A 27,446-nucleotide genomic window follows, 5' to 3' on the forward strand; every position below is an offset into this window, starting at 1 on the left:
TGAAATTTAGAGCTACACAGAGAAATGTCTGTTGTGTTCCCTCTGTAGTGTTTCTCCATATAACTAACACGTCCTGGTACTGACCCGTTCTGCTGTCTCTGATCTCCGGTCCTGTCTCTGCCACAGCAGGTTAAACATGCAACAACTAGTTACTTTTGTGTAAACACTGTTTTAATCGTGATAAATATTTAAAGTTGTTTTTTCAGACGTCTTCACCAGGACACTTAATAAAACACGACATCACGGAGCTTTAAACGTCTTGACGTACTCGTCATTTCATTTCTGTCACAAACAGAAACAGAAGTTTTTTGGTAAAAAACATTTAAATGAATAAAAACAGCAACTGAACCACAAAGACTTGGATCTTTATTTACATGAATGACACGAGGCGACCTGATCATCCTTCACCGCTCCACGCTGCTCTTTTCTTTACAAATCATTAGAAAACTGTACAGTAACAAAAGAAATAAAAAATATGTCTTATTAAAGTCTCACAACACAGTTTGAATCCAACAAGCAACCTCAGAAACAAAGACTGAACGCAGGATGTCTTTAAAAACAAGAAAAGTTTTCATGCAGCAGCTTTAAAAAAGAGCCTGAGAATGTTTGAACGAAGAGACGAAGAGACAAGGAGACGAAGAAACAAAGAGAAGAAGAGACAAAGAGAAGAGACAAAGAAACAAAGAGATGAAGAGAGAGAGACGAAGAAACAAAGAGAAAAAGAGACAAAGAGACGAGGAGACGAAGATACGAGGAGACAAAGAGACAACACTGAGTCACCAGGTGTGAACGTGTACGTAACGTATCATGTCAACACGTGTCGTGTCTCACTACAGGTGGTTCAGCTCACACCTGTCCCAGTGTTCCAGCCTCAGCAGAGCACACACACACTGACTCAACTGAAACAAACAGAAACATCAACTCTGAGTGGTTTTTTGCAGAAACGCACTTAGCTAACATTTATACGAGCTGCACTCAGTAAGCTGCAGCGTTTTGTCAGTAAAACCAGACTTCATGATTTTTTATGTAAAACAGTTTGTTTTAGTCTGGCAGAAGAAAGTGGATCAGATCTCTTTAAAACTCAGATTTTAGGTTCTTTATGAACAGAATGTGATATTTTTACCATGTAGAGTTCAGGTCAGAGTCTGCTGACTGAGCTGTTAGCTGCTCCTGTTTGCAGCGTGGATGTAATAGATTACTTTGATACTGAAGAAAACTTCTCGGGGAGTTAGAAGCTTCTTTCTTTCTGATTCTGAGCGGATCTTAGACGTTTGTCAGCGATGATGACGTCCTGTGTGTCAGAGATGAAGGAGACGTAAAGAGCATCTCGACCTGCAGACGTCATCTGTACGCATCACAAATATATTACAAGTCAGCACCACAAAACAACAGACAGGATAAATTTAAAAAACATCAGAAATAAAGGAAATAAGACATAAACTTATTAAATTAGATCATAAATATAAAGGCACTTCCAGAGCTTTCATCCTCATGAGGCTGATCCAGGACCAGCAGGTTGTCCCTCTGGACAAACATCCAGAAGATGGTCCATCGTCTCCTGTTGTCTCTGTGTACAGCGTCGACTGAATGAATGAATGAAGCTGTCGGCTGATAGAAATGATGCAAAACCATCAATCATCACTTTGTTTGTCTCTCAGTCCGTCATCACGATTCACAAACTCTCTCCTCTTTCATTGGTCGGCATGAAGATGTCATAAGAGCTGGATACTGCACCGAGGTGAGACGAGACATCATGAATATAAAAATCACTTTCTAAGCTTTGGGAAGTTTATTAAATGAAGAGGGGAGGTGATGTTAACATGAACTGCTGTAATCTACTGATCCTGTTCACACCCTCAGTCCTGAGTGACCACGTGACCAACCAGTCCATCACTGAGACCAACAGACACAAAGACAGAAAGAAGTTCATGTAGAACATTTGCTGAATTTACAAGAAGGAACAAATAAGTCAGAATCAGTCAGAGACAGAGTTTCACACAGTTTATAAAGTGTCTCCAACTCAACAACTCACTAAACTGACACATTTGTTAAGGGAGTCTGGGGACAAAGAAGTCGCCTATACTGGTTACTGTTTAGTGTATCTGTAAAATGTGACATGTTTAGATCAATAAAATGTTTCTTCTTTCATAAATTGAGTGTAAATGGTGAAATCAGTGTAAACAGTGTGTTCAAACAGCTGCTAAATGTTGGCAGGTCAGACTTTAGCACTTTAGACACAGAAGCAGACAGGCTGGTGCAGCCATGCTGCCACAAACTGACACTTTTTACAAGGAAACACACAACTTACTGTTTTCATTTAATGCTGAATTTACAAGAAGGAGACAATGATTCAGAATCTGTCAGAGACAGAGTTTCACAGCGTTATAAAGTTTGTTTTAACTCAACAACTCTACAAAATCACTACATTTGTTAAGGGAGTCTGGTGATGTTGTGTTCCTGGTTCAGTGAAACAGTGTGTTCACAAACAGCTGCTGCTGACATCAGCAGGTTATCAAACATGTCCTTTACATCACAGTGAAGCACCTGGAGATTCACACCTGTACTGACAGCTGTCCAGGTGTGATCGGATCTCTCAGGGTGGATGTTGATATCAGGTGTGAACAGTGTCAGTAACACTTACAGACACAATGAGCTCCAGTTTGTATTTCAAATGGAGGAAGTCAAAAACGTTGATGCTAATCAGATGCTAACATACTAATATGTGCCTCAGTGACCGTCGTGGAGCAGTATCCAGCTCTGATTTACATCCATACCCGGCTCTCCTCTCACACCTCCACCTCCTGCTGTCCTCCCTGCGTGGCGGCGGTGCTTGTCGTCACGGCGATGTCGAAGCAGGTCTCCATCATGACGCGGGACTTGCAGAGGTTGACACAGTGCTCCAGCTCGGCCGTGGCCTGAGCCAGAGCCTCCAGGTACTCCTGGGACTCCCGGTCCAGGTCTGGGTCCACGTCAACTACAGGGAGGACAGGAAGAGAGGGGTCAGCGCTCAGAGGGATGGAATGTAAAGACAGTGAGTTCTACACAGCATCTACACAAACAAACACACAAACAAACACAGACTGCAGCAGTGGAAACATTCAGATCTTTTACTTGTACAAAGGATTAAAGACTCGCAGTGAAAATGTTGTTTTACTCTTTCAGAGAACTCTTACATTCAGAGTTGTCCCACAAATGTTGGATAGTTTTTATAAAAAGAAAACTGTTTTATGTAATTTAGAGTTATATTCTTACTGTAGTCAATGCAAAGCGGTGAATGGATGTGAATTCATGTTGGAGCCTCTGATTTGGATCCAGAGGCTCCATTGGGGCGAGTTAGAGTTCAGTCACACATGAACAGATGCAGAACAGACTGCGGGGTTTTATAAAGTTTGTTTTAACTCAACTGTTAAAATCACTACATTTGTTAATGGAGTCTGGTGATGCTGAGGTGACTAGTTCAGTGAAACAGTGTGTTCACAGTCAGCTGCTGCTGACATCAGCAGGTTCACAGACATGTCATTGGTTGAGTTCTCTGTGGGCGACGTCTTGAGCCTGTTTTACTTTAGCACTGAGTCACATGTTGTCCATCACAGCGAGACGATCACTGACTTCTGTGATACTGAACAAAACCCAAAACATGAAGATTCTCAGAGGAGTTCTGAAGAGTTCTGAAGAGTTCTGAAGAGTTCTGTCTTTTTCTCTGATTCTCAGTGGATTTATGGACGAGTGTCATTTCTGCTACGGTGGACTGCAGAGACTGATGAAGATGATGATGAAGAGACTGATGATGATGATGATGATGATGATGAAGATGATGATGATGATGACGAAGAGACTGATGATGATGATGATGATGATGACGAAGAAGAGACTGATGATGAAGATGATGATGAAGAAGAGACTGATGATGATGATGATGAAGAAGAGACTGATGAAGATGATGATGACGAAGAGACTGATGAAGATGATGATGATGATGATGATGATGATGAAGAAGAGACTGATGAAGATGATGATGACGAAGAGACTGATGATGATGATGATGATGATGAAGAAGAGACTGATGAAGATGATGAAGATGATGATGAAGAAGAGACTGATGATGATGATGATGATGATGATGATGATGATGATGATGAAGAAGAGACTGATGAAGATGATGATGATGAAGAAGAGACTGATGATGATGATGATGATGATGAAGATGATGATGATGAAGAAGAGACTGATGAAGATGATGATGATGAAGAAGAGACTGATGATGATGATGATGATGAAGAAGAGACTGATGATGAAGATGATGATGATGATGATGAGAGACTGATGATGATGATGAAGCAGGTGTGTGTCAGCTGACAGGATGATGGTGCAGGGTAGAGTTGCTCAGATTCTGATACCAGTACCGGAAATGCCTCCGATACTGCCGAGAATGCTGGCATCGGTATCGGCGAGTACTGGAGTCCAGGCACCGATCCGATACCACGTAATTTATTAGAAATAGGAATCTATTTACCGGTTAGCTCCGTTAGCTCCGTTAGCTCCGTTAGCTCTGTTAGCTCTGGACACGTGTCCGCTGCCTTACGGTTCCGGTACGGTTCTGCTCCGTCGCCCTCGGCCCGCCAGCTGTGAGCCCCACAGCAGCTCCGAACAGCTGGAGTTACGAAACCGAGGAAGTCCCGCGATAATTAGCCTACATAATCACGCACGAGCGCAGTTATATATGTGTTATAAACACAACAACACGAAGTGTTCCCGACTGAAGGCTCAGAAGAAGAGCGCGTATTTGTCTCTTCTTTGAGGTTTTTGTGCTTGTAGCAACACGGAGTGATTTATTTTGAAAATTAACCGGATGTCAGTTGTTGTTTCGGTCTGACTTCCTGTCTGCTCTGTGCTGAATCCAGCTGACTTGCTGCGTGTCTGCTCGCTGCTTCTGCTCTTAACACAGGTGCGCTGTGCTGCCACCTGCAGACAGATGATCACCTGACACCTGCAGACAGATGATCACCTGACACCTGCAGACAGATGATCACCTGACACCTGCAGACAAGGAGCTGATCGTGGCTGCACTTATATAAATAATTATTCCCAGATTTATTTAGTTCAGTTGCACTACTATTTTATACTGTTGTATTTAAAAATAAACAGCTTTCATTTGCTGTATTCATTCATGTTTTACGAAGGGTTTAGCCTGAGCCAGGCCACAATGATAATCATATCACAGTCGTGCAGGCGTAGTATGATATTTTTTTTTATAACACACTGGTATCGGTATCGGCACTTGGTATCGGCCGATACCCACAGCATAAGTATCGGAATCGGTATCGGGAGGGAAAAAATGGTATCGGAACATCTCTAGTGCAGGGCATGCTGGGATATCCTGATGGAGGCTGGCCAGACTGAGTAGGCTCGTTCAAGATGAACTGCGCCTCGCCTGAAGGCGGACGAGACCAGGCGGCAGCAGCAGGGGGCGGTGACAGTTTCCAGCCGCCGTCAAAGAAAATACAGGAATTCACAGAAACATTTACATCCTGTTGGATCCACCTGTTAGATCCACCTGTAGGCTACCTGTAGTTTGCAGAACACGTTCGGAGAGCTGTGGCTGAAGAAATAGTGTTTGTGGTCCTAACTAAGAGCCAATCAGCTCTTTGATCAGGCGACAGCCAGGTGTTTCCCATCATGCCCTGCGGTCTTGCAGTCGGTGGAGAGCAACTGCGGCGCCTGGCTCTAAAAACCGCGGCCGCCTTGATCTCGTGAGATTATCGTTGCCGGCGCGTGCATGACGTCAGAGCAAGTCGGGATCAAGTCGGACACAAATCTAACCGGCATGCATTGTGCAGCGGTCGCCGGTGATCGACTCTGCGCAGGTCTGGCTCATCTCGAACGAGCCTAGTATCTCTGCTGTCACATGTGTGGAAGTAGACGGTGATTTCGAGCTGAAGCCACACCTCTCCTCCTGCAGCCAATAGGAATGAGATGTGACTCGTCCTATGGTTTTTGCAGAGTTGAGTTTCTAATAAGAAGAATCAGAAGCTTTTCTTTGAGGTGACCTAAGAGTTTGTCCCTCTGACACAGAGACAATGAACAGATGTAAATATAATCGTCTCCCTGTGGACTGTTTGTCCCCACGTCTCCTCCAACACCTGAACACAAAGGAGCCGGGAACAGAAACATGATGGAGCTGCAGAGGGTTTGAACAGACGAGGCTGAGACACTCTGTCTGTCCACTGTGTGTGTCTGTGTGTGTGTGTGTGTCTCTGTGTGTCTGTGGGGTCAGTAGCTGCTCAATGCTCTAGTTTGTCTTTTCTGCTGTGTGATGAAAGAGTGAGGAGGCTGCTAACCGTCCTGTCTGCAGTCAGTGTCTCTCTCACCGTCCTGTCTGCAGTCAGTGTCTCTCTCACCGTCCTGTCTGCAGTCAGTGTCTCTCACCGTCCTGTCTGCAGTCAGTGTCTCTCTCACCGTCCTGTCTGCAGTCAGTGTCTCTCTCACCGTCCTGTCTGCAGTCAGTGTCTCTCACCGTCATGTCTGCAGTCAGTGTCTCTCACCGTCCTGTCTGCAGTCAGTGTCTCTCTCACTGTCCTGTCTGCAGTCAGTGTCTCTCACCGTCCTGTCTGCAGTCAGTGTCTCTCTCACCGTCCTGTCTGCAGTCAGTGTCTCTCTCACCGTCCTGTCTGCAGTCAGTGTCTCTCACCGTCCTGTCTGCAGTCAGTGTCTCTCTCACCGTCCTGTCTGCAGTCAGTGTCTCTCTCACCGTCCTGTCTGCAGTCAGTGTCTCTCACCGTCCTGTCTGCAGTCAGTGTCTCTCACCGTCCTGTACAAACCGTCCTGCTCTCCGCTGACAGGATTATACTCACACTCTCCGCTCCACTTGCCCGGCTCGAGCATCAGCCGGGTCTTGGCCTCCTCTAGCTCCACCTTCAGCATCTCGTGTTTGCTCTTCAGCTCTCTGATCTGCTGCTGCCTCTTCTCCAGCATCCTGAGCCGGGCGTTAAAGTAGAGCAAACCCTGAGGACCCAACAAACACAACCTGCTCAGTCTCCCTGCAGAGCGAAGTGATGTGTCGGCAGGAGAGGGATTACCACACCTGCTAACCTGCTCTGAGACTTCAGTCTGTCACCACTGCTGGATTTAATTAGAAGGCAGCCAGAGATAAAATTAGCATGGGCGCTAATCTGCTGCTGTGGACTTAATCTGCGGGACAAACGCTGAGCGGAGGATTAAGGACAGCTGAAGACAAACAGGTGACAGAGAGGTGGATCAGTGTCGCCTCTCAGCTTCACTTCATTACAGGTGTTTGAGGTCAGACGTCACAGCTGTGATCTCACTACTGACTGTACTCTGCTGCCAGTCTTCATATCATCATCATAATCATCAGATCATATTTTATCTCAAGAATCAAAGCATTCACCAAAATAAAGTAAAGTAGTGAGTAGATGAGTCTCCGTGTTCGCTGTGAGGACGTTTAATGTCCCCGACAACCTCTGTAGTCTCATTGAGACACTTGTTAGCAACCGAAGAGCTTTATAATTAAACTGTGGACATTTAATGATGGATTTTATGTTGGAGAACAAAACGTGTGAATATGTTCAGCTGTCGAACAAACCGTGAACTTTGAGACGAGGGAACGGGAAGTTCAAAAATGATTTGAGGGTTTTATGACTCAGTCCTGCAGAACTCCATCTTGTTTTGTTGTTTTTAATTTCATTTCACATTTATTTCATGTCATCTTTCAGCCAATCACGTCTCTTCAGCTCAACAGCTGCAACCAGAATTAGAACCAGTTAGCTCGTGTTAGCTCAAGCAACAACAACATGAGTGTTTAGTGACTGAAGGACCAAGGTACGTTTTATCAGTCTGTTTTCTGGGAATAATTGACACAAGCAGAAACCATAATCAAGCCGTTTTTTCGTTTTTGGGCAAAAAACGAAAATCAAAAGTTCAGCTCGTTTTCTCGTTTTTTGGTTCTTACTTACAAAACGAATTTACCACTCAATATTTTGTTTCCGTCGGTGGGCGGGTCCTCTGATTGGCTAGTGTGCTTCCTTGCCCTGTGCTCTTCAGAATAAAAGTTCTTCCGTTTGATAATGTCGACAAAAATATTACTGTATTATAGACACTAGCAGACACAGAGGTCCCCAACACCCACAGTCAAGACTGACCCGGCTTCAAATAAAAAGAATAGTATTCATCATCATTTGAAAATGAGAACTTATGAAGTTATGATGACTTCAGTGCAGTTGATGTTTAGCCACAAGGTGGCGCAGTTGTTACATAAAGAGTAGACCTCAGGGCTTTACTACGAAGGAGGCTCAACATATCCAGGCTCTGTGTTCATAATCTGGCTCAACAAAACCTAAAGCCCCGGTCAGAGTTAACTGTATCATGACGGTGGTCATTGACCCCCCTGCTATCATGAACAAGATGTCAAAAACAGAAGATGAGAAGATGACAGATTTCTGTCAGATGGTTCATTTAATTTTCATAACTCACCTTCTCAACATCGTGGAACGGCTGCAGAGACACAAAGAGAAGAAGATCATCACAGTGAAAACAGTCTGTTTCCTCACTGAAGGTCAACGAGCCGTTAACACTGAGAGGAACCGGCCGTGAAGACCCACCAGCCCAGAACCAACCTTCATCCATCACAGCAGCCCTCCTCCTCTCCTCTCCTCTCCTCTCCTCTCCTCTCCTCTCCTCTCCTCTCCTCTCCTCTCCTCAATGATTGAAGGATGTGATGGTGATCATTGTGACGTCTGAGCTGCAGATGTGTGTTAGCTGCAGATGTGTGTTAGCTGCAGATGTGTGTTAGCTGCAGATGTGTGTTAGCTAGAGATGTGTGTTAGCTGCAGATGTGTGTTAGCTGCAGATGTGTGTTAGCTGCAGATGTGTGTTAGCTGCAGATGTGTTTTAGCTGCAGATGTGTTTTAGCTGCAGATGTGTTTTAGCTGCAGATGTGTGTTAGCTGCAGATGTGTGTTAGCTGCAGATGTGTGTTAGCTGCAGATGTGTTTCAGCAGAAAGACCCTGATGAGGACATTTTTGAGGTCAGATCAAACTGAGTTCATGAAAAGATATTTGCCTTCTGATCCAGACACCTGAGTTTTTCTCACGTGTGATTGAAGTTTTAAATTAAATCTGCCTCTTGACTTATTTATTGATGATCATAGATAGTCAAAGACTACCAAAACTTTTCAGCGAATCAGTTGAATAATGGTCAAAATGTTTTCTTAGAAGAACACGCCTCCTCTCAGTATCTGCTCTAGAGCTAATTAACTATCATTATATGCAGATAATTCACTCATTTATTCGACAGATGTTCATAATTCAGTGTGATTGTTCAAGTCTGACAGATAATATCTGAGATCTTCAATGCAAATCTGCTCACCTATGTGAGGAAACACTGTCGTCATTAACTTTGTGAAGCTCTGAGGACTGAAAATAATAAATGATACAAAAGAATGTTTTATCGCTGAGCCACTACAGTACATCAGTAGTGTGAGCTGGACTGGACCATGTGAGGAGGAGGAGTTGAACCAGAACTGACTGAAGAGTGACCCAGCTCAGCCTCGACTGAACGTTAACAGTTAAAATAACATTTATTGAAGCGATGGAGTCGGCCTCACCTCTGACCCCGTCACCACCTCCCTCCGCCTTTGCAGCCGCTCCACATCGTCGATCTCGTACACCTTTATCTCAAACGGCTCCTTCAGGGTGCCGCCCAGTGGAGGCAGGTCCACCCACTGACTCCCTACCTTCCTGCCCAGAGAGGAAGTGTCAGGGAGGGGGGCGGGGATCAGACGGCGCCGCTGGAAACCTGATGGGAGAAAATGAATAAAGGAGCAGTTCACTCAAACAGTAAATCCATCATCATCTCTGCTCTCCTGCAGACTGTGATCACAGCAGACGAGCTGTATGGAGACATCTGATGTTTAAATCATCTCCAGCTGCTTCAGGTGTTCAGCAGAATGCTGCAACTCTGTTTTACTGTGAAGCTCCAGAAATGTTTTGATATCTGACTTTATATCATCATCATCATGGAGGAGATGATGGCTGAGTTTACTGTTTGAGTGAACTGTTCCTTTACCAACAGGCTGAAATAACATTTTATTTAGTTGATGATATCAGTATCTGACTGCCGGCTCACAAAGCTCATTATTTTTAATTAGCCTCATCTTTTCTCTCATTTTAACACAGCCAATACCTCCATTCTGTGTCAACAACCATTTGTGCTGCTGATGAGGTTTTAACACCTCTGCCGTCAACCTAAAGACCTCCATCTTATTTTAATGACTCTGTACACATGGCTGTCAGACAGCTGTGTACAAATTAATTTAATGGTTATCAGAACTGCAGAGAGTCAAACATGAAGCAGCAGCGAGCGCTACGAACAGAAAGCCACTTATGATTATTAAAGGCCTGAGAACCAGTGACAGATCGAGGAGGTGTGTGTGCTCTGGAGTGGTGTGCAGTGGATGTGGAGGGAGGTGTGTGGGTGATAATTGGAGTTGGATATGTACACCGGGAGTCGCCGCGGCTTCATGAAATATTCATGAGGCAGAAACGAGCCGAGATCGAGCGACTGATGGCAGGCAGATCACACGAGCGCTGATTCCATATGCATCAGACTGCCTGACCTGTGTGTCGCTGCTGCCAGCGAGCCGCATGAATCACAATCAGCTGCAGGAAGGTAACAGCGCCGAGGCTGAGCGCACGACAACACCGTCCCAGATAATGTGCAGCGATGTAGATTTAACGATAACGCCGGACGAGAGATAAATTCATGCAGTGAAACATCAGCCTTTGATAGATGCTCCCACAGCAATGATACCTGAACCCTACAGTGTGCTCAGCATTCATGAAAATATTACAGTGAACCGACGCTTTCAGCACATCATCACACACGGTGATGGATGGAGGCACATTTTGGAGAAAGTCATAAATATGTTAATTTCTCCATGTAGCCAGTTTTATGGCTCCTTCACTCTCTGGATCAATACGCTGAGAAACAGTTGTTGAATGTCAGATTTAAGCTTTAAACGTCTGCCTTTAACTTTGATGATATAAAAACTCATTTCAATAATAATTGGATACAGTGGAAAATATATCAGCCTCACTTTCCTACATTCCTCTATGTGAGCTGCTAGTTTTTATTCACTGTTTATGACTTTAAATGCCCATAGTACAAACTATGATCTATCTAAAACACACACACTTCAAATAAAGCTCAGCAACAAATACAGTCGACACATACAGAATGTGTCAGTGTACAAAGTCAACCACTATCTATACTAAGACTTCATCACAGCGGTGAATATTCAGTTGTTGGTCAGTTTAAGAGCAGATAAACACTTGGAGTCCACACTGCTGTTACATTTGCAGATTTATGGATATTCAAGGTTCTTAAAGTTCCCATGAAGTCTAAACTAATATCTAAGTGTTTTTATCACATGTCTCGCTCCAGAAATCACCTTTACTCCAGGATCAGGTAGATATTCTTTATGGTGAAAAACAGTAAAAACAGTTGATGACTCATCGTGCACTCCGGGCGTTCAATAAATTATTTCTTAATTTTTCCGACACTGCTGTGGACGTGTGAAAAGACGAACGCCGGATTGATTTTGAAATAACTGATTTGGGTAAACTGGTTTATATTTTCAATACGTAGCTGGAGTTAGATATTTAGCTTAGTTAGGCATGCAGCTAAGTTAGCAGCCCTATCTGCTGACTCCAGGAGCCAAACCCTGCAGGAAACCATCTCAGTACTGTATTTCCTGTCGTCAAGCTGACCTCCGTCTTCTCTAACCTCTTGACTCCACCGGGCACGTCTCTGTTACCTGGTGTGTCCGTCCTCCACGCGACCTTACATCCAACTGGGACCGTTTCAGAAGCGTCATGGCTGCCTGATATTGTGGACTTGCTCAGACTGTGTTTATTTAATCATTTCTCTTGGTGTTTGTGCTTCTACCATGGGTGAGCAGGCTAAGTAATTAAATTGTCTCGTTATTTGTCTGTTTTAAGTATTTTTATTGTTAATATTTCCGAGTCAGCATATGGTGTTTTATTTTGAAATTGACCGGATGCACTATGCCGTTCCTCTGTCTGACTTCCTGTCTGGCTCAATCTGCTCTGTGCAGATTGACGCATCTGCTTCTGTTGAAAATAGAGTTGGTTTGTCTTCTCCACGGAGCAAAGAGCCGCTTCTGGGACACAGCTGAGACATGCCATGGCACAGCCAGTGGGAACACGAGCGTTGTTTAGAACAGCTGTGATCAGCTCCAGCGACCGAATCACGTCGGTAACACGTCCGTCCCGGTGGACTCTGGGGGTAAGGGTGTGTTGTTCTGTCCTGGTCTCGCGGGCCACTAGCTTCGTGGCTGGAGGCATTATGTCCTCTAGCTCTATCAATATCCACAACAAGTCCCTCACTAGTTGCCTGTTTCTACAGGAAACAGGTACATTTGCAGGAGCAAGCAGCACTCCACTAGCTGTTCCATGGGAACTTTAACACCTGTACACTAAAATGTGCACATCAACTGGTCAGCTGTGACTTACCATTTCCTCTCTTCTTGGGCGATTTAGAAACTCTGCTTCTATTGGACAACGACACTCCGCTCTCACTCATGGAGTCGTGTGCTGAAGATGTGCTGCCAGTGGTCTCGCTGTCTCGGATCATGCTCTCATAGCCGCTGCTCCCCCCGCTGTGGTAGAACAAGGCGGTGCGGCCCATGGCTGGGGGAAGCTCCCCGCTGAGGATGCTGCTGTTGTCACTGCCGTGCCCGCTGCTGTAGCGCTGCGGCCTCCGAGGTGCGGTGATCTTGCTGTAAGGTGATGGCAGCGGCGTGCTGGTTGGCGAGCCGCTGACGCTACTAGTCCCGCTGTCAGTGGCGTCATTTCCTGTCACTCCGGGCCCCCTGCTGAGCTGCTTCCTTTGACTCCCAGTGGCTAGCTCGCTCACCCGGCTGTTAGCTGCCCTGCTAATGGCCTGCTTTGTGCCCATGATGGTGCCTCTTCCTATCTTGGCTCCTGTCCCTGACCGAGCTGGGGACCTTCCTGTTGGAGGTAGGCTTGGGTTGCGTCCAGCTACATTATCAAGAGGTTTCGGGGAGGAGCTCAGGCTCTTGGAACTACTGGCAGACAGGGTTCGAACCTTTGATCCACCAGAAACTGCTGCTCGTGAGCTGCTGTTTCCTTTGACCTGCCCCAGTGCCTTGATTGTAGTTGCAAAGACACCAGGGGAAACTTGTGAAGAAGAAGAAGCAGAGGTGGAGTTGGATGCTGGAACTCCGAGTCTTGGCACTGATCTGTTGGATCTGCAGTTTCCTCCAACAGTAGCACCACTGTTCTCCCTGAACAGTTCATGCTTGGACCCAGCTAAGGTTTGGCTGTCACATCTTTCCAGAGACATCAGACTCCCGTAGTACCTGGAGGACTCTGCTTTGGCCCCACGTGTCTTCAGGCTTGAAGTCCTGGCAGAGACATGCTCTGTTTTTAGACTGGACGTCCTGTGACTGAAGGAATCTGCCCGCAGCCTGCTGCTGAATTCTTCCTCTGAGGTCGATGCTTTAGGAAATGAGGACTTTCCAATGTCGCTGCTTGTTTTTAAGGCACTTGGAGATAACGCATTCCTTGTCTTTTGTTCTTGGCTTGACTGTCTGACAGGTGGACCAGAAGGAGAGATGTTTCCAGACTTGGAGATCCCGATGCTTTTCTGCCCATTTGCCTTTTTCCCCAAGGATGAAAACCTCAGGGTGCCCATCACTGACGTGCTCCCAGGACCCCATTTAGATTCAGAACTCTGGGGAGTAGATACAGTCCCAAGAGTCGTTGCACCTCGGGTGAGTCGTGGCAGCTTGATGAGGGTGTCTCCTCTCCTGCTGCTCGATCTTTCACAACCATCAACAACCCTCTGAGCTGAAGACGACACTTGTGCTTTTGGAGGCCGAGGGACACTGTTACTGTTTCCTACGGGCCTCTTAGAGGAAACACTACTTGTGCCACTTCTTGGTGGCTTACTTGCAGAGAGAAACTCAACCTCTCTGGGATCAAAGTCACTGCTTCCCTGAAGCAAAAAGTCTTCATGTCTGCCTTCCTGCCTCCTGCAGCCCACAGTTGCAGATGAGGTAGACTTGTTTTTCCTGGGAAGACTGGAATGGGCGGTGTGATGAGGAATCTGGGCTGAAGTGTTCAGAGTATTGGCTCTCATCCTAAGAGGGCCTTTAAGAGAGGCTTTGGTTGAGTCAGGGGAGGGGGGACAATTGATAAAGGGAGACTTGTTTGGAGTAGCGTGGCTACTGTCCAGCTCCGAGAAGCAGCCACTGTCATTCAGGGAGCTCTTGATGCCATGCTGCAAAAACGGCTGTTTAAGAAATGGCGAGGTTAGCGCGGATGCATGCCCTGTTGCCATGTTTTTCTCCTTCAAGTAAAGGCTGCTAGTTGAATGAGTCACTCCACTTTCAGCTGAATCAACACTCACTTCACCTGGCCATGAACAAACAGTTGCATGCTTGTTGCCATCTTGTGAAAACATGCTAACATCAGCCCCTGGTCCCACGGCTCCTTGTTGAGATGTATAAGCATCATACTCATCATTAATACTGCTGATGATGCTCACAGGGCGAGAGCCGGAAGCTGATCCCTGCAGAGCGCAGTCACCGTTGAAACTGAGCAGGTTGGAGGGGCGGCCATTGTCTGGGACAAGGCCATGAGGAAGCTCCTCTACGACTGTGAACACAAGCTCATCCTCTCCGTTCAGCTCCACAGGCTGCTGCAGGGTAACCGTAGTCCTCAGAAAATCCCTGTCCAGGCACCTTCCTAACAGAGCTGCCCGAAGACTGTTGACATCCATAACAGATCTTCTTGTAGGAGGGACCCTCTCCATGTTTGAGGACCCCTCTGGCTGGCCTTGCCTCAGAGCCTGTTGACTCATACCCACAGGGGGAGTCCTATCAACGACCTCCCCGGGCTGAGAAGCTGCCCTGGATGTCCTGGGTAAGGATGGTGAGGCTGATGGCTTGGGCACACCTCCTCTGAAGTAGACCTTCTCTCGCACAACTGGCTCTGGATCCTGGGAGAAACTCCAGCTGGGCTTCATCACAGATTGCTGAAAGAAGTTGGCTGAAAGTTTTTCACCATCTGCACTAGTCCGCTTGGACGTGTCCATGAGGCCGCTGGCTGAAGGGAATCTGGACAGTTCCTGATCAGGTTTATTTGTGCTTGTGGTTGGTGTGCTCTCGAAGAACTTTAGGGAGGAGTTGGTATCAGACTTGGGTGGAGACGTTGCCTCTGAGGGTTTAGTTGCTCCAGGGTGAGTCCCGAGTGCTGCTGCTTGTGCTGCTTTGCCCTCTGTGCCGAACACAGCCGGGCCCTCACTGCCATCGATGCAGTCGAGTCTCTCCTGCAGCTCTGCGAATGTGTTACACTTAAAGTGATCACCGTCAGACCGGGGAGCATCTTTGACTCGCTTTTTGTTCAGGGAGGGGATGATAGGAACAAAAGAAGGCGGTCCCTCGTTGTCGCTCAGTTCTCGGTCTGAGATGGCCGTCCCTCCAGGCCCGACATAGATGACGGTGTCACAGGAGTGTTCGCTGCTGGAGGAATAGTCGGGATCGCTGGAGAGCAGCAGGGGCGTGTCCGGATCGAGGGCCATGGTCCGGGGGTGGAAGGGTCGCAGGTGAGGAGGTCGATGGGACGGGCCTTCTTCACAGGAACTCTCCCCTCCGGACGAGCTGGAGGCGTACTGCAGAGACAGAAACATCAGAGCATTAACACACCACAGAGACACAGCAATCAGCCTGAAGGCAAATCCATTTCTGGGCCGTCCTTCATCGATACAGTTTGAGGTTAAAAGTGCACACTGAGGGCTCGATCAAAATTAATGCCAATGAGACGGTGAAGCTTGTAACCCCTGTTTCCATACAGTGTTTTCAATCTATAGAATACAACTACAGCCTCTAATGAGAGTAAACACCTCTCTTTTCTCACCACAGAGGCTACCGTCCCTGTAGGAGCACTGATATTGATTATCTATCATATTATGGTAGAAAGAACTGACTGAATTATGACTGTATGACTCTGATCACATCATAGAGCAGAAGGTTTTTTTACTGCCTCAAGAAATGAACTGAAACACGTTCAGAGAACAAAATCTTTGTAACTCTCATTGAATAATATGAAAATCTTCAAGCCTCTGAAATGTGATTAAAAAAAAAAAAATCACTTAATTCTTGATATTCGCTTGAAGTTTTGTCCAGAAGTAGCTTCAATGTTATATATAAAATTTCACCTTTAGTTTCTGTGTCAGGAAATCAGTGAGTTAAGTCGCTCCAGAAAAGGAGACGATCAGTTTAATGTTAATTAATTGATAAATCACTTTGACAAGATGTTTTTCTGTATTTCTAACATTGTCGTGTTTGAATTGTTTCAGTGTTTGTGTTTGCAGGCTTTCCTTCCTCAGATCTCCTCTTGACAGACCCGTGTCAGACTTCTGAAAACAATCTATTATTAAGAATTTACAATTCTAACAAGCAATTTCTTCTTTGTCCCTTAGTTTTCTTTATTTTAAGACACAAAGGATGAAAAAAATTCATCGTTAATCTTAAAAAATCTCTCTCTCCATGAAAAGGAACTATGGTGATAAATCTACATTTTTCAGTCCTGATCTCATGTGTTCATTTTAAAACTGTTTGGTTTGACTGATAAATATCACCAATAATTGATCCGTTCCAGCCTGTAAAGGCTCCTCGGCGGCCCGGAGCTGTGAAATGACCCCTTGTGTACCTTGTTCTTCTTCTTCCTCATGCGGTGGATGCGTGAGGCCAGCTGCACCGTGGTCAGTGTCTCCATGTAGTTGGCCGGGGAGTCGGAGATGTGTGCGATCATGGTGGTTTGACAGTTGATGTTTCCCAGGGATTCACTGAGCAGCATGGTGAGCTTACTGTCCCTGAATAATACATCAAGAAACCCCTTGTTAGCCAAAAAAAAAAAGGGCTGAGAAACCCCAGAGGAGCCCAGAAACCATTCATTACCCCACGCAACAGTTGGGCACAAAAAGGAATAGGAACGATCTCTGATTTCACATTAATGAAGCCGGCTTTGAACCACATGTGATCTGTCGGCAGAAATGGAGAGAAACGGCCGTGAAATCCTGTCTTTGAAAAGTAGAGCGATCACATCTACATACTGCAGCTCGAGCTTCTTTCAACCACGACAACAACAGACGAGATCAGTTCGACTTTATCTTCGTCTCTTCTAGCTCAACATGCAAACAACTTCCAGTGAATCACATGAGCTGTTTCCATCAAACATCAGGTTTTATGCACATTTAAGAAATTTAGGAAAAAGTTCATGTGAATCAGAACATTGATTATTTTTAATATCAACATATCAATTCATCAATCTGAACATCTGAAACAGGTTCAATTCTCTTTTCTCACGAGGAATGTCTCAATTCTTCAAACTCACGATCTGATCCGATTACATTTCTGATTTAAATATTTTTCTTTGATAAATTCTTGATTCCTAAAGATCATCACATCATTGACTTTATGCACTGACTGTCGTTTACATCTTCAAATTCCTCTTTAAAAAAAAGGCATCAAGTGTTAAATAGCTGCCATGTGTTTTGTTGGAGGTCTGTAAGTTTGTCTGCAGACACAAAATACTGAATACAAATTCAACAGAAACACACAATTAGATGGAAATTTGGGGCAAACTGAAGTAAACGTGTCCGATCGAGTTGAATGAGCACTGTGAGTCTCCCACTTCTGCATCAATCTGTATGAACGCAACCACACAGGCCTGTTCAGACCTGATATTAACATGAGTCTCAGATCTGTATGAAACAAACCTGTCCATCACTGGGACAAACAGACTCCATGTTTTTACACAAAGACAGAAAGAAGTTCATGTAGAACATTTGCTGAATTTACAAGAAGGAGACAATGATTCAGAATCTGTCAGAGACAGAGTTTCACAGCGTTATAAAGTTTGTTTAACTCAACAACCCTGAAAATCACTACATTTGTTAAGGGAGTCTGGTGATGCTGTGTTCCTGGTTCAATGAAACAGTGTGTTGCTGAGACCAAACATGTCCTTTACATGATCGTGATCTTTCTGTCTGTTGTCTTTGTTTGAAGGTGAACAAACTCAACACAAACTTTTCTTATCTGCCTCAGAATTTCTGCCATTTTTATTGAATTGTAAATGAGCATTAAATCAGACGGAAATGAAACAAATCACATGACAACAAAATTAAACAGCAAGGAGACAAAATGAGTCAGTGAGCTGGACACACCAGACCTCCCTGAAGAAGAAGAGCTCTCTCCCAAAATGCAACCTAGGCTTTTTTTCTGAATGGACCCGAGTCAAACCTTCGTGTAAAAGCATAATTATGATGAAAAAGCCACTTTTAAGATTCACCATATTTTTGTTTTCGGGTCAAAATCATTTTCAATGGCGTGCTCGGGGCAGCTGAACGGTAGCATCAAAACTGCTGTTTTTAAAACACTAAGAAGACTCGACACAACATGACACTTTGCTCGTAGCATCACCAGGGTCTCTACACATGAACACGAGCACTGAGAACATCGTTTGTGTACACAGAGTTTGCTAAAAAGAAGGTTTTTGAACAACTCAGGCCAGCAGCAGCAGTAGCTTGCTCCGCTCGCCGCCGTCCTGCCAGTCGAGAAGAGTCGATCCCCGAGCGCGGCGCTTTAGGAGCTTTCCACCTTTACTCTCCTCTATGTTACGACAAAAAAAGCCTAGGTTGCATTTTGGCGAGAGTTTCACTTTAACGGGACTTTTCTGGCTAATAAAAGATAAGTGAATAAATAAATAAAGACAGATATCCACAAATCAATCAGCCTGCGGAACAAACACCCGGAGGACTGAACACGTCCGTCAGCTTCACAACGTGATTTATTCATCTGTCTAATCAACGTTTCAGAGCGACTGAAACTCATTAAAAATACAATAAAGTCTTCCCTCTGTCCTCTCTGTCCTCTCGGGAGTCTGTGGACCATCTGTTGTTTGGGGCACGTTGACCTCTGACGCCTGGCGGGTTCATTAAAACGGCCGCAGTGAGAGCTCGTACCTGTAGGGGACGTGTTTGGCTCCGTTGGCGAGGGCGAGGATGACGTTTCCCAGCGCAGACAGAGACAGACACTGACCTCCACCTCCCTCTCTGGTCCTGCTGATGTCCGTCTCACAGCTCCCCAAGTCCAGCAGGTGGAGACGACTCCGACCGGACACTTAGAGACGGAGAGACGATACAGCCTGGTTAACTTCTCATTAGTGCTGGTTTAATGACTGCTTAATTGATTTGTTTATTGACAGAAACATAATCAATGCTTTTTTAAATTATTGATTTGCTGTTTAAAGTCATTTATCAGGTAAAAATACCAAACACCAGCTGGATCATGAGACAAACGTTCTTCAGGCATCTTCTGCTCTCTTTGACTCCAGTGAAGAGTCTCTGCTGTTATCATCACTGTCTTCTTTAAATGTGAGAAAATGTCTATGGACCCTGGTGTGTGTGAGCTCTGCAGCACAGACTTCACACTGAGAAAGTGATTGTGTGGATGTGAGCCGACAGAGTCGCTGCAGGACAGAAGAACTGATTATAAACAGATCATGTGCAGCCTGAGACCAGAACCACAGCTTTCATACTGAGCTCATTTAATTTGTTTTGTTTAGTTGATGTGAACCCAGAAACACCAGAAGAACCAGAACCACTCTGTGAGACATGATGACGATCAAATAAACAATAACATCATCCAAAATAAAATCTGTTTACAGCCAGAAAACCTCCATACAGCCCTGACTGAGACCACCAAGTCACGCTCCAAATCAGAACCAACAAGTCTCAATCCAAGACTAAGTCCTGAGTCAATTTCTAAATGAAATGCTTAGTCAGGACTCACAAGTCCCAAGTCGAAACCAACAAGTCCCAAATCAACGCATGCAAGTTTCAATTCACGAGGAACAGCTTCGTCTGGACCAACATGTACCAAGTCAAGCTCTAAGTCTCAAGTCCAACAAGTCTTGAGTCAATTTCCAAGTCAATTTTTAGGCAAGACCTAAAAAGTTGATTTTGACTGTTTGATCTGATTGTGAATCTCTGGGAGGACGCTGAAGTCATGAGTCGTCGGTATTCGAGACTTTTTGGATCAGTCGTCAGACTCATGACTCCATAATGTTAAAAACCAAATACATTAATATAATCATGTACACACAATCCATGGAGATGTAATTAGAGTAATTTAAGATTCAGATTCTTTAAAAATCATTTGTCTGTGTCATGACAGCAGCTCAGATCAGCGTCAGTCTGTTGAGTCTCTGCTCCTTTAAACTGCCTCCTCATTTCATTAAGTCAGAGAAATGATCCACCGGCTGCATCAGCAACATTAACAAAGTGCTGAGAGCAGCTGAGTGGACACTTTTATACCCACCGGTCTATAAACACTGCAGGACACCGAGGCTTCAGGCCTCTTTAGCCATGCAGATTTATTCCAGTCGTGGAAGAGAAGCAGCGAAACACTAATAACTGAGGAAATGTGCGGCTGTGACAGGCAGACGTGGCCGTAGGTGGTGTTAGCGTAGCCTCTCCACCTGTTAATGTTGTGTGGAGCTTCAGATGAAGCTAATCAGCAGCTACGTGTTGGACATGAACAGAGAGCTGAGAGACACTGACGGGAGGTTTCACTGTTGTCTGAGGGGTCGGAGACGATAACCTGCTGTTTCTGTACGAGTGAGCTCACCGCTGCTCAGACAGGAAATCACTTCTTATCTGCAACTCAACCCAAACAAGAAAACAAAGACTGTCATCAAGAAGATTCATCAACATTGAACTGTTCATGTGAGACACATCAACTTATTTTACATTAGAGAGGCTGAGTCTTCAAGTCAACACCAACAAGTCCAGAGTCAAGACCAACAAGTCCAGAGTCAAGACCAACAAGTCCAGAGTCAACACCAACAAGTCCAGAGTCAAGACCAACAAGTCCCCAGTTTAAGACCAACAAGTCCAGAGTCAACACCAACAAGTCCCCAGTTTAAGACCAACAAGTCCAGAGTCAACACCAACAAGTCCAGAGTCAACACCAACAAGTCCAGAGTCAACACCAACAAGTCCAGAGTCAACACCAACAAGTCCAGAGTCAACACCAACAAGTCCAGAGTCAACACCAACAAGTCCCCAGTTTAAGACCAACAAGTCCCCAGTTTAAGACCAAGTCTTACAATTCTCAACAATTCAACCCAAACAAGGAAACGACATGTCTGACTTCCTGTCTGTGGCTCTCAGCTCTGAGCTCATTGGTTCCTGCTGAAGACAGAAACCTTTATAAACCCTCAGAGACAGAATGAACATATATACAGTAGTTTCAAATCACTGACTTGCTGCCTTGTTGCTCTTGTCCGGCCTCTCCTGGTAGAGGTGCAGGGTGAACAGGAAGTGCGAGTTCCTCCGGGCCTCCTGGTCACTCGGCGCTCGACTGCTCCTCCTGGCTGCCAGGGCGGCATCCAGGAAAAACGCTGCTCGCTCAGCATTGGTCGCCCGCAGCTCCGTCTGGTTCTGCAGCTGATGGAGAGACAGAATGAGACATCAGAGGTAGAAGGAAGCCAGAGGAAACAGAAACATGGCGCCCCTCTCCTCATGTAAACAGGAAGTGTGACGTTGAAGTCACAGAGCAGAAGAAATAACACGACTCTGTGGGCGAGATTAAAACATCATTAACTTTTCTCATCTTGAATGAAAAGCGACGTGACTGAGAAGAAAGATAAGAGCTGAAACGAGTCAGAATGAGGTTTGATAAAGAAAAGAGTTCTGCATGAAGGAAGAAAGAAGTGGAAATTAAAGTGAGAGGAGATAAAAAGAAGCAGCCCGGGAGATAAAACTGAGTAAGAGGACCAAGGTCAGGACTAATTGGACAGTTGTGGACAGATGTGAAGATGATGGGAGGAGGTAGTGAAGGGGAGGAGGTAGTGAAGGGGAGGAGGTAGTGAAGGGGAGGAGGCGAGGAGATAAAGACACCTCTTTATCAGACAGACAAGGTGACCTGATGGTGTTGTTGGTCCTGATTGGTTGAAATCTTACAACCCTTCAAGACTCTCATATGTCATCAGTGGTTGTTGATGGCGACCGGACATTTCCGATACGGCGTCTTTAACTGTAGTGATTTCTCCTGTGTTACCGTGGCAACCCTGGTATCATCACAATGCTGCAATGACTTGACGCTATAATCAAGTCATCAAATAAGGAAAAGCTCTGCTTCATCACCTGGACACCAGCAGTGCTTTACAGGCCGCTCCCTGCAGTCTGCACTACAATCAGAGGGGCGGTACCAAATGACTTGAGTTACATATCAGGCTTCATACGGCAATCCAGCGCTATTAGGAGTCACATGGGACTTCTTGACCCACCTTACTCTGCTCTGATTGGCTTGACTCTATCGCTTTGTAAACAGTCTGTGGCAGAGCTGACACAGCAGATTGAAGAAAAAGACAATAATACATTAAAGAGTTCTGATGAACTTTGTCTTGAATCGCTCTGAAAAACCTCCGTTTGGAGGAACATATAGCACAAACACTTCACCCTGCACCTCCACCCAACAAGAACCAGACACACCACACCTGGACGGAGGGGGGATGAGGACTGGGCCGGTCATAACGGAGGATTTCTTACAGTCTCATCAGTGCACTGAGAATATAATATTTATAAATGAGCACGAGCATCAGAAAAGTTGTCATATATGCAGAAAGTGAAATATCAGACGGCTCTAAACACAACAGAAACATTATTCAGATCACTTATTACAATTATTTGTTCATCCAATCAGGTGCAGGGAAACAGAACTGTCCGTCATCCCTCCATCAGTGTGTGCCAACCTTTTATTTTGAAAGTCTAGTGACTGTATGCTGGTGCTGAAAGATCTGAGTGGAGGAGTTTCTCTACCTGTGATCCACAGAGGGGGTCTTCTCTCAGGGACACCGCGGGGCCCGGGGCCTCCTGGTGGCCCCCTGCTGAGGAGGAGGAGGAGGAGGAGAGTTCAGCGAGGAGGTCGGTGAGCGTCTCCTCCCGACCGGAGATCTCCACCGCCGACACTCTGACGGAGAAACGAGCTCCTGACTTCTCCCTCCGCTCCTCGATCACCTTAAAGAGCCACGAGACGGCTGTGGGAGCCACGCCCAGACTCTGAGTGGAGCAGTCCCGACCAATCATGGTGTACGTTTTACCTGAGGGGGGCGGAGTCAACGCAACAATGAGGTAACATGTTAAAACAATGTGTGTATGAGTATGTGTGTGCGTGTGCGTGTGTGTGTGTGTGTGTGTGTGTGTGTGTGCGTGTGTGTGTGTGTGTGTGTGTGTGTGTGTGTACCCAGGTTAGCGTGTCCGAAGCAGAAGATGCAGCCGTCTGCTCCGTTCACCACCGACTGGATGACCTCAGCCACCGTCCCCGAACACACCTCAGCCTATCAGAATCCAGAACCAGTTAGTATCGTCCAATCATGTTGGAGTATATTAATATAATGAGTTTAATTTCAGCTTCCTGACGTCATTGATTGTTATTATCAGAACATGAATCTTCTCATGTGGGTCACAACGTTTCTCATTTTCTTGAAGAATTCATGTGAAACTTTTATGAAACCGATGTGATCTTATAAAATCCCACAGCTGTAATCTGATTACTCTCTGACTGCCGTCCATCATGTGTGTGTGTTCTCAGCCTCACGGACTCATTTGTCACTGGATGGGTTGAACTGTGTTCTGAACATCGGATCATTTACAACATGTGTTCATTCAGAAAGTTGTTGCTGAATGTTTACAGTCGTCACATCAATAAATAAAAACATGAAATGATAATAAATAATAATAATAATATAATAATATAAATAATAATAATAAATCATCTGTACATTCAAACATTATAAAGAATACTATCAAAGTTTGGTGCTGCCACGCTGGAAAAGTCAAACGGATCAGAACATCCGGTCTCACCTGTGATGCATCCTGGGAGAAGACGGCGTCGAACAGGAAGGTCTTTGGAGCGGCGGTGGAGGATCGTCTGTGGGCGGCGGCGGCGGAGAGTCCTCCGGACGATGTCTCGCAGAGAGTCAGCTGCTTCTTCCTGCCGTCCACCTTGAGGAGCGACATGGACTCTGAGGACTCGCTGCTGTGGACCGAACAGATCCGGACCATCACTCTCACCTGCAGACAAACAGGAAGTACATGTCACATTTTAAAAGTTAGTTTATTTGTGTTAAACCTTTAATATCTATAATTATAAAACATTATATTTATCAAAGATAACGTTTCGGAAGATTCATGCTGCCACGCCAGGACAAGAGAACGGATCAGAACCACGCTGTCACACGAAAGGTTCGTTCAAACAAGATGATTTCACTTTGTTACAACAGTTAAATCATTTTTCATCAAACAAAAATCTTCTGTTTATTTATTAAAACATAAACCGTCTCACATTATAACTGTTATAATATTGTAATAATAAACTTTTAAACATGTTATTGATCCATTGTCTTCGTCTGGCAGCACGAAGCTTCTGGACAATATCATAACAAAGTGATGTAAATATAATGTATATAATAATAATATCTGTGTTTCCTGCACAAAATACAGAAGTAACAAGAAAAGCTGAAACTGTTCGTACCAACACAAACAATCACATTCACATAATGTTAGTGAATCACTTCAAACTGCTCAGTGACTGACAGGACAGAGTGAAACTTTATTAAAATAAAGATGAATAAAGGATCATTTTGTTTCTTCCTGTTTGAGATCTGATCACTAAATCTAGTTTTATAGCCAGCAGGGATTCAAACCAGCAGCTGCTGTCTCTGACCTCAGACCAGCGTCCCGTCTCATGTTGTGACTCTGACATGTTTTTATTGGTCGGTCTCGGAGCTGCTGAGTCGGCGCTTCGTGGCGGTGAGGAGGTCAAGTTTAAAGCCAGTAAGAACGTGAGACGCAGCAGTTCTTTAAACGACGTGTCGCTGCGAGTCAGCGGAGCGACTCATCGCCTCCTCAGTCCCCCGGCAGCCGACAGGAAACAGCTCATCTCCAGCCACTTACAGCAGGAGGGACCTTTACGTTATCACACTGCAGTGTTTCTACTGTCTTTAACATTCCCCTGAAAGCTGCTCTGTGGACCAGATCACATCCTGCAGACAAACGACACAATCTTTGTTTTTGAGATAAAATAATCAGAAATGTGAGTGAAGTCTGGTGCAGAGAGGAGGTGAACTGAGCTGTGAGCCACGTGGGTCAGTGTGTCTGAGAGGACGTTAAACCCTCCGCTGGTTCATCAGGTCAACGAGCCGCCAGCATCTAACAGAGCTGACAGACCTGACAGAGCTAACAGAGCTGACAGAGCTAACAGAGCTAACAGAGCTGACAGAGCTGACAGAGCTGACAGAGCTAACAATGCTAACAGAGCTAACAGAGCTGACAGAGCTAACAGAGCTGACAGAGCTAACAGAGCTGACAGAGCTAACAGAGCTAACAGAGCTGACAGAGCTGACAGAGCTGACAGAGCTAACAATGCTAACAGAGCTAACAGAGCTGACAGAGCTAACAGAGCTGACAGAGCTAACGATGCTAACAGAGCTGACAGAGCTGACAGAGCTCACAGAGCTCACAGAGCTAACGATGCTAACAGAGCTAACAGAGCTCACAGAGCTCACAGAGCTAACAGAGCTCACAGAGCTCACAGAGCTAATGATGCTAACAGAGCTGACAGAGCTCACAGAGCTAACAGGATGTGATAGTTGTGCTGAAGGTCTGACTGTGAACTAAAAACAGAAGACCTTGGCTCCTCCCTGCAGACGACCTTTGACCCCTCCCTCCCGACCGACCGACAGCCTGATGCATCAAACTGGATTCATGAGCTTCCAGCAGCCTGAGAAGCAGCTGAGAATCTGCTGAACGGCATTATGGGTAACAACCTGACATCTCACCTTCCCCATCCCCGGCTTGTCCTTGACCTTTGACCCGGCCCGGAGGAGGCATGGTGGGACGGCGGGCGGGGAGAGCTGCAGGGCCCCGCTGAAGCCCCCAGTGTAGAGCAGGGTCCCCGGGGCCTCAGGGGGCGAGGAGGCGGGGCCAGGCTGGGACTTCTTCCTGCGGGACAGACTGAGCTTCTGAGCCGCCCTGAAGACACAGAGATACAAAAAGACAGAGAGACAGAGACACAGATACAAAGAGTCAGAGAGACAGAGACACAGAGACACATAGAGACAGAGACACAGAGGCAAAGAGACAAACAGTCAGAGAGACAGAGACACAGAGACAAAGAGACAAAGTCTTGGTGTCTGTGTGTCTGCTTGATGTCCCGGCTGTGAAACACTCAGATGTTCTGTTGTTCGGCCCACAGAGCACTGGAGGCTTCCACCGACCGAGCAGGCTAACTTCCTGTTTAGCGCCCAGCTAACATGAATAGAGATAAAATAACTGAATTGTTCAGCTTCTAGACTTTCTACATTTTATTGGACTGAATGGATCAAACTGACAGTAAACGAGTCGCGTCTCCACTCAAAGATGGTTTCACGTTCACTGAGCAGATTAACACAAGAAGAGATCAGATTTAACTTTACGACAAACTGAGACTTTCTTATATATGATGACACAAACAGGATCAATACATCATCTGCCTCTTCATCACTACCAGACACAGCTCTGATCAATAAGCTCCATGAGGGGAACAGGAAGGGGCGGGGCTTCAGCTCCAACTCAGCTCCGACATCATTAAAGAAGAAGAAGAAGACGAGTGTCCCTGTACTCCTCCTCGTCCAATCAGAGAACAGAACCTGTATTACAGCCTCCATGAAGGACAAGAGAGAGAACACCCAGTGTGTGTGTGTGTGTGTGTGTTATTATTGGTTGGTTGTATGTGGGCGGAGCCAAGAGACCAAACCACCACAGAAGAAGTGGCCAGAAGTATGTGGACAGAGCTGCCCAAAGAACAGAAACACACAAACGTATAATTAAAGATGAGTCACAGAATTAAAACTCAAAACTATCAAAGCAAACCAATGAAAGATAAACCACAACTGATGATGATCTGTGATGATCTGTGATGATCTGTGATGATCTGTGATGGACTGTGATGATCTGTGATGATCTGTGATGGACTGTGATGATCTGTGATGATCTGTGATGATCTGTGATGGACTGTGATGATCTGTGATGATCTGTGATGATCTGTGATGATCTGTGATGGACTGTGATGATCTGTGATGATCTGTGATGGACTGTGATGATCTGTGATGATCTGTGATGATCTGTGATGGACTGTGATGATCTGTGATGATCTGTGATGATCTGGACTGTGATGGACTGTGATGATCTGTGATGATCTGGACTGTGATGGACTGTGATGGACTGTGATGATCTGTGATGATCTGTGATGGACTGTGATGATCTGGACTGTGATGGAC

At 45.6% G+C, this 27,446-nt stretch overlaps 1 protein-coding gene across 1 annotated transcript; it reads right to left on the minus strand.

Annotated features, from left to right (window-relative positions):
* Positions 1-393: 393 nt before the first annotated feature.
* kif26aa (kinesin family member 26Aa) lies at positions 394-26,038 on the minus strand. Its single transcript, XM_073492574.1, has 12 exons — positions 25,968-26,038; positions 23,992-24,201; positions 23,372-23,465; positions 22,948-23,228; positions 21,390-21,573; positions 19,087-19,243; positions 16,773-16,935; positions 12,549-15,732; positions 9,620-9,810; positions 8,488-8,508; positions 6,852-7,002; positions 394-2,974 (listed from the first exon to the last, which is right to left on the minus strand). The coding sequence occupies exons 1-12, from the start codon at positions 25,974-25,976 to the stop codon at positions 2,787-2,789; spliced, it is 4,833 nt and encodes a 1,610-aa protein (XP_073348675.1). The 5' UTR covers positions 25,977-26,038; the 3' UTR covers positions 394-2,786.
* Between the last annotated feature and the right edge of the window lie 1,408 nt (positions 26,039-27,446).

This window comes from Pagrus major, chromosome 22, assembly GCF_040436345.1.
Source record: "Pagrus major chromosome 22, Pma_NU_1.0".
Lineage (NCBI taxonomy): Eukaryota > Metazoa > Chordata > Actinopteri > Spariformes > Sparidae > Pagrus > Pagrus major.

Excerpts from the sequence above, each read along its gene's own strand:
- kif26aa (XM_073492574.1), bottom strand. Across the intron at positions 19,244-21,389 it reads CAAGAGCAACAAGGCAGCAA|TGTCCGGTCGGAGTCGTCTC; the intron begins GTCAGTGATTTG and ends TCCGTCTCTAAG. Across the intron at positions 16,936-19,086 it reads GCCAAACACGTCCCCTACAG|GGACAGTAAGCTCACCATGC; the intron begins GTACGAGCTCTC and ends TGTATTATTCAG.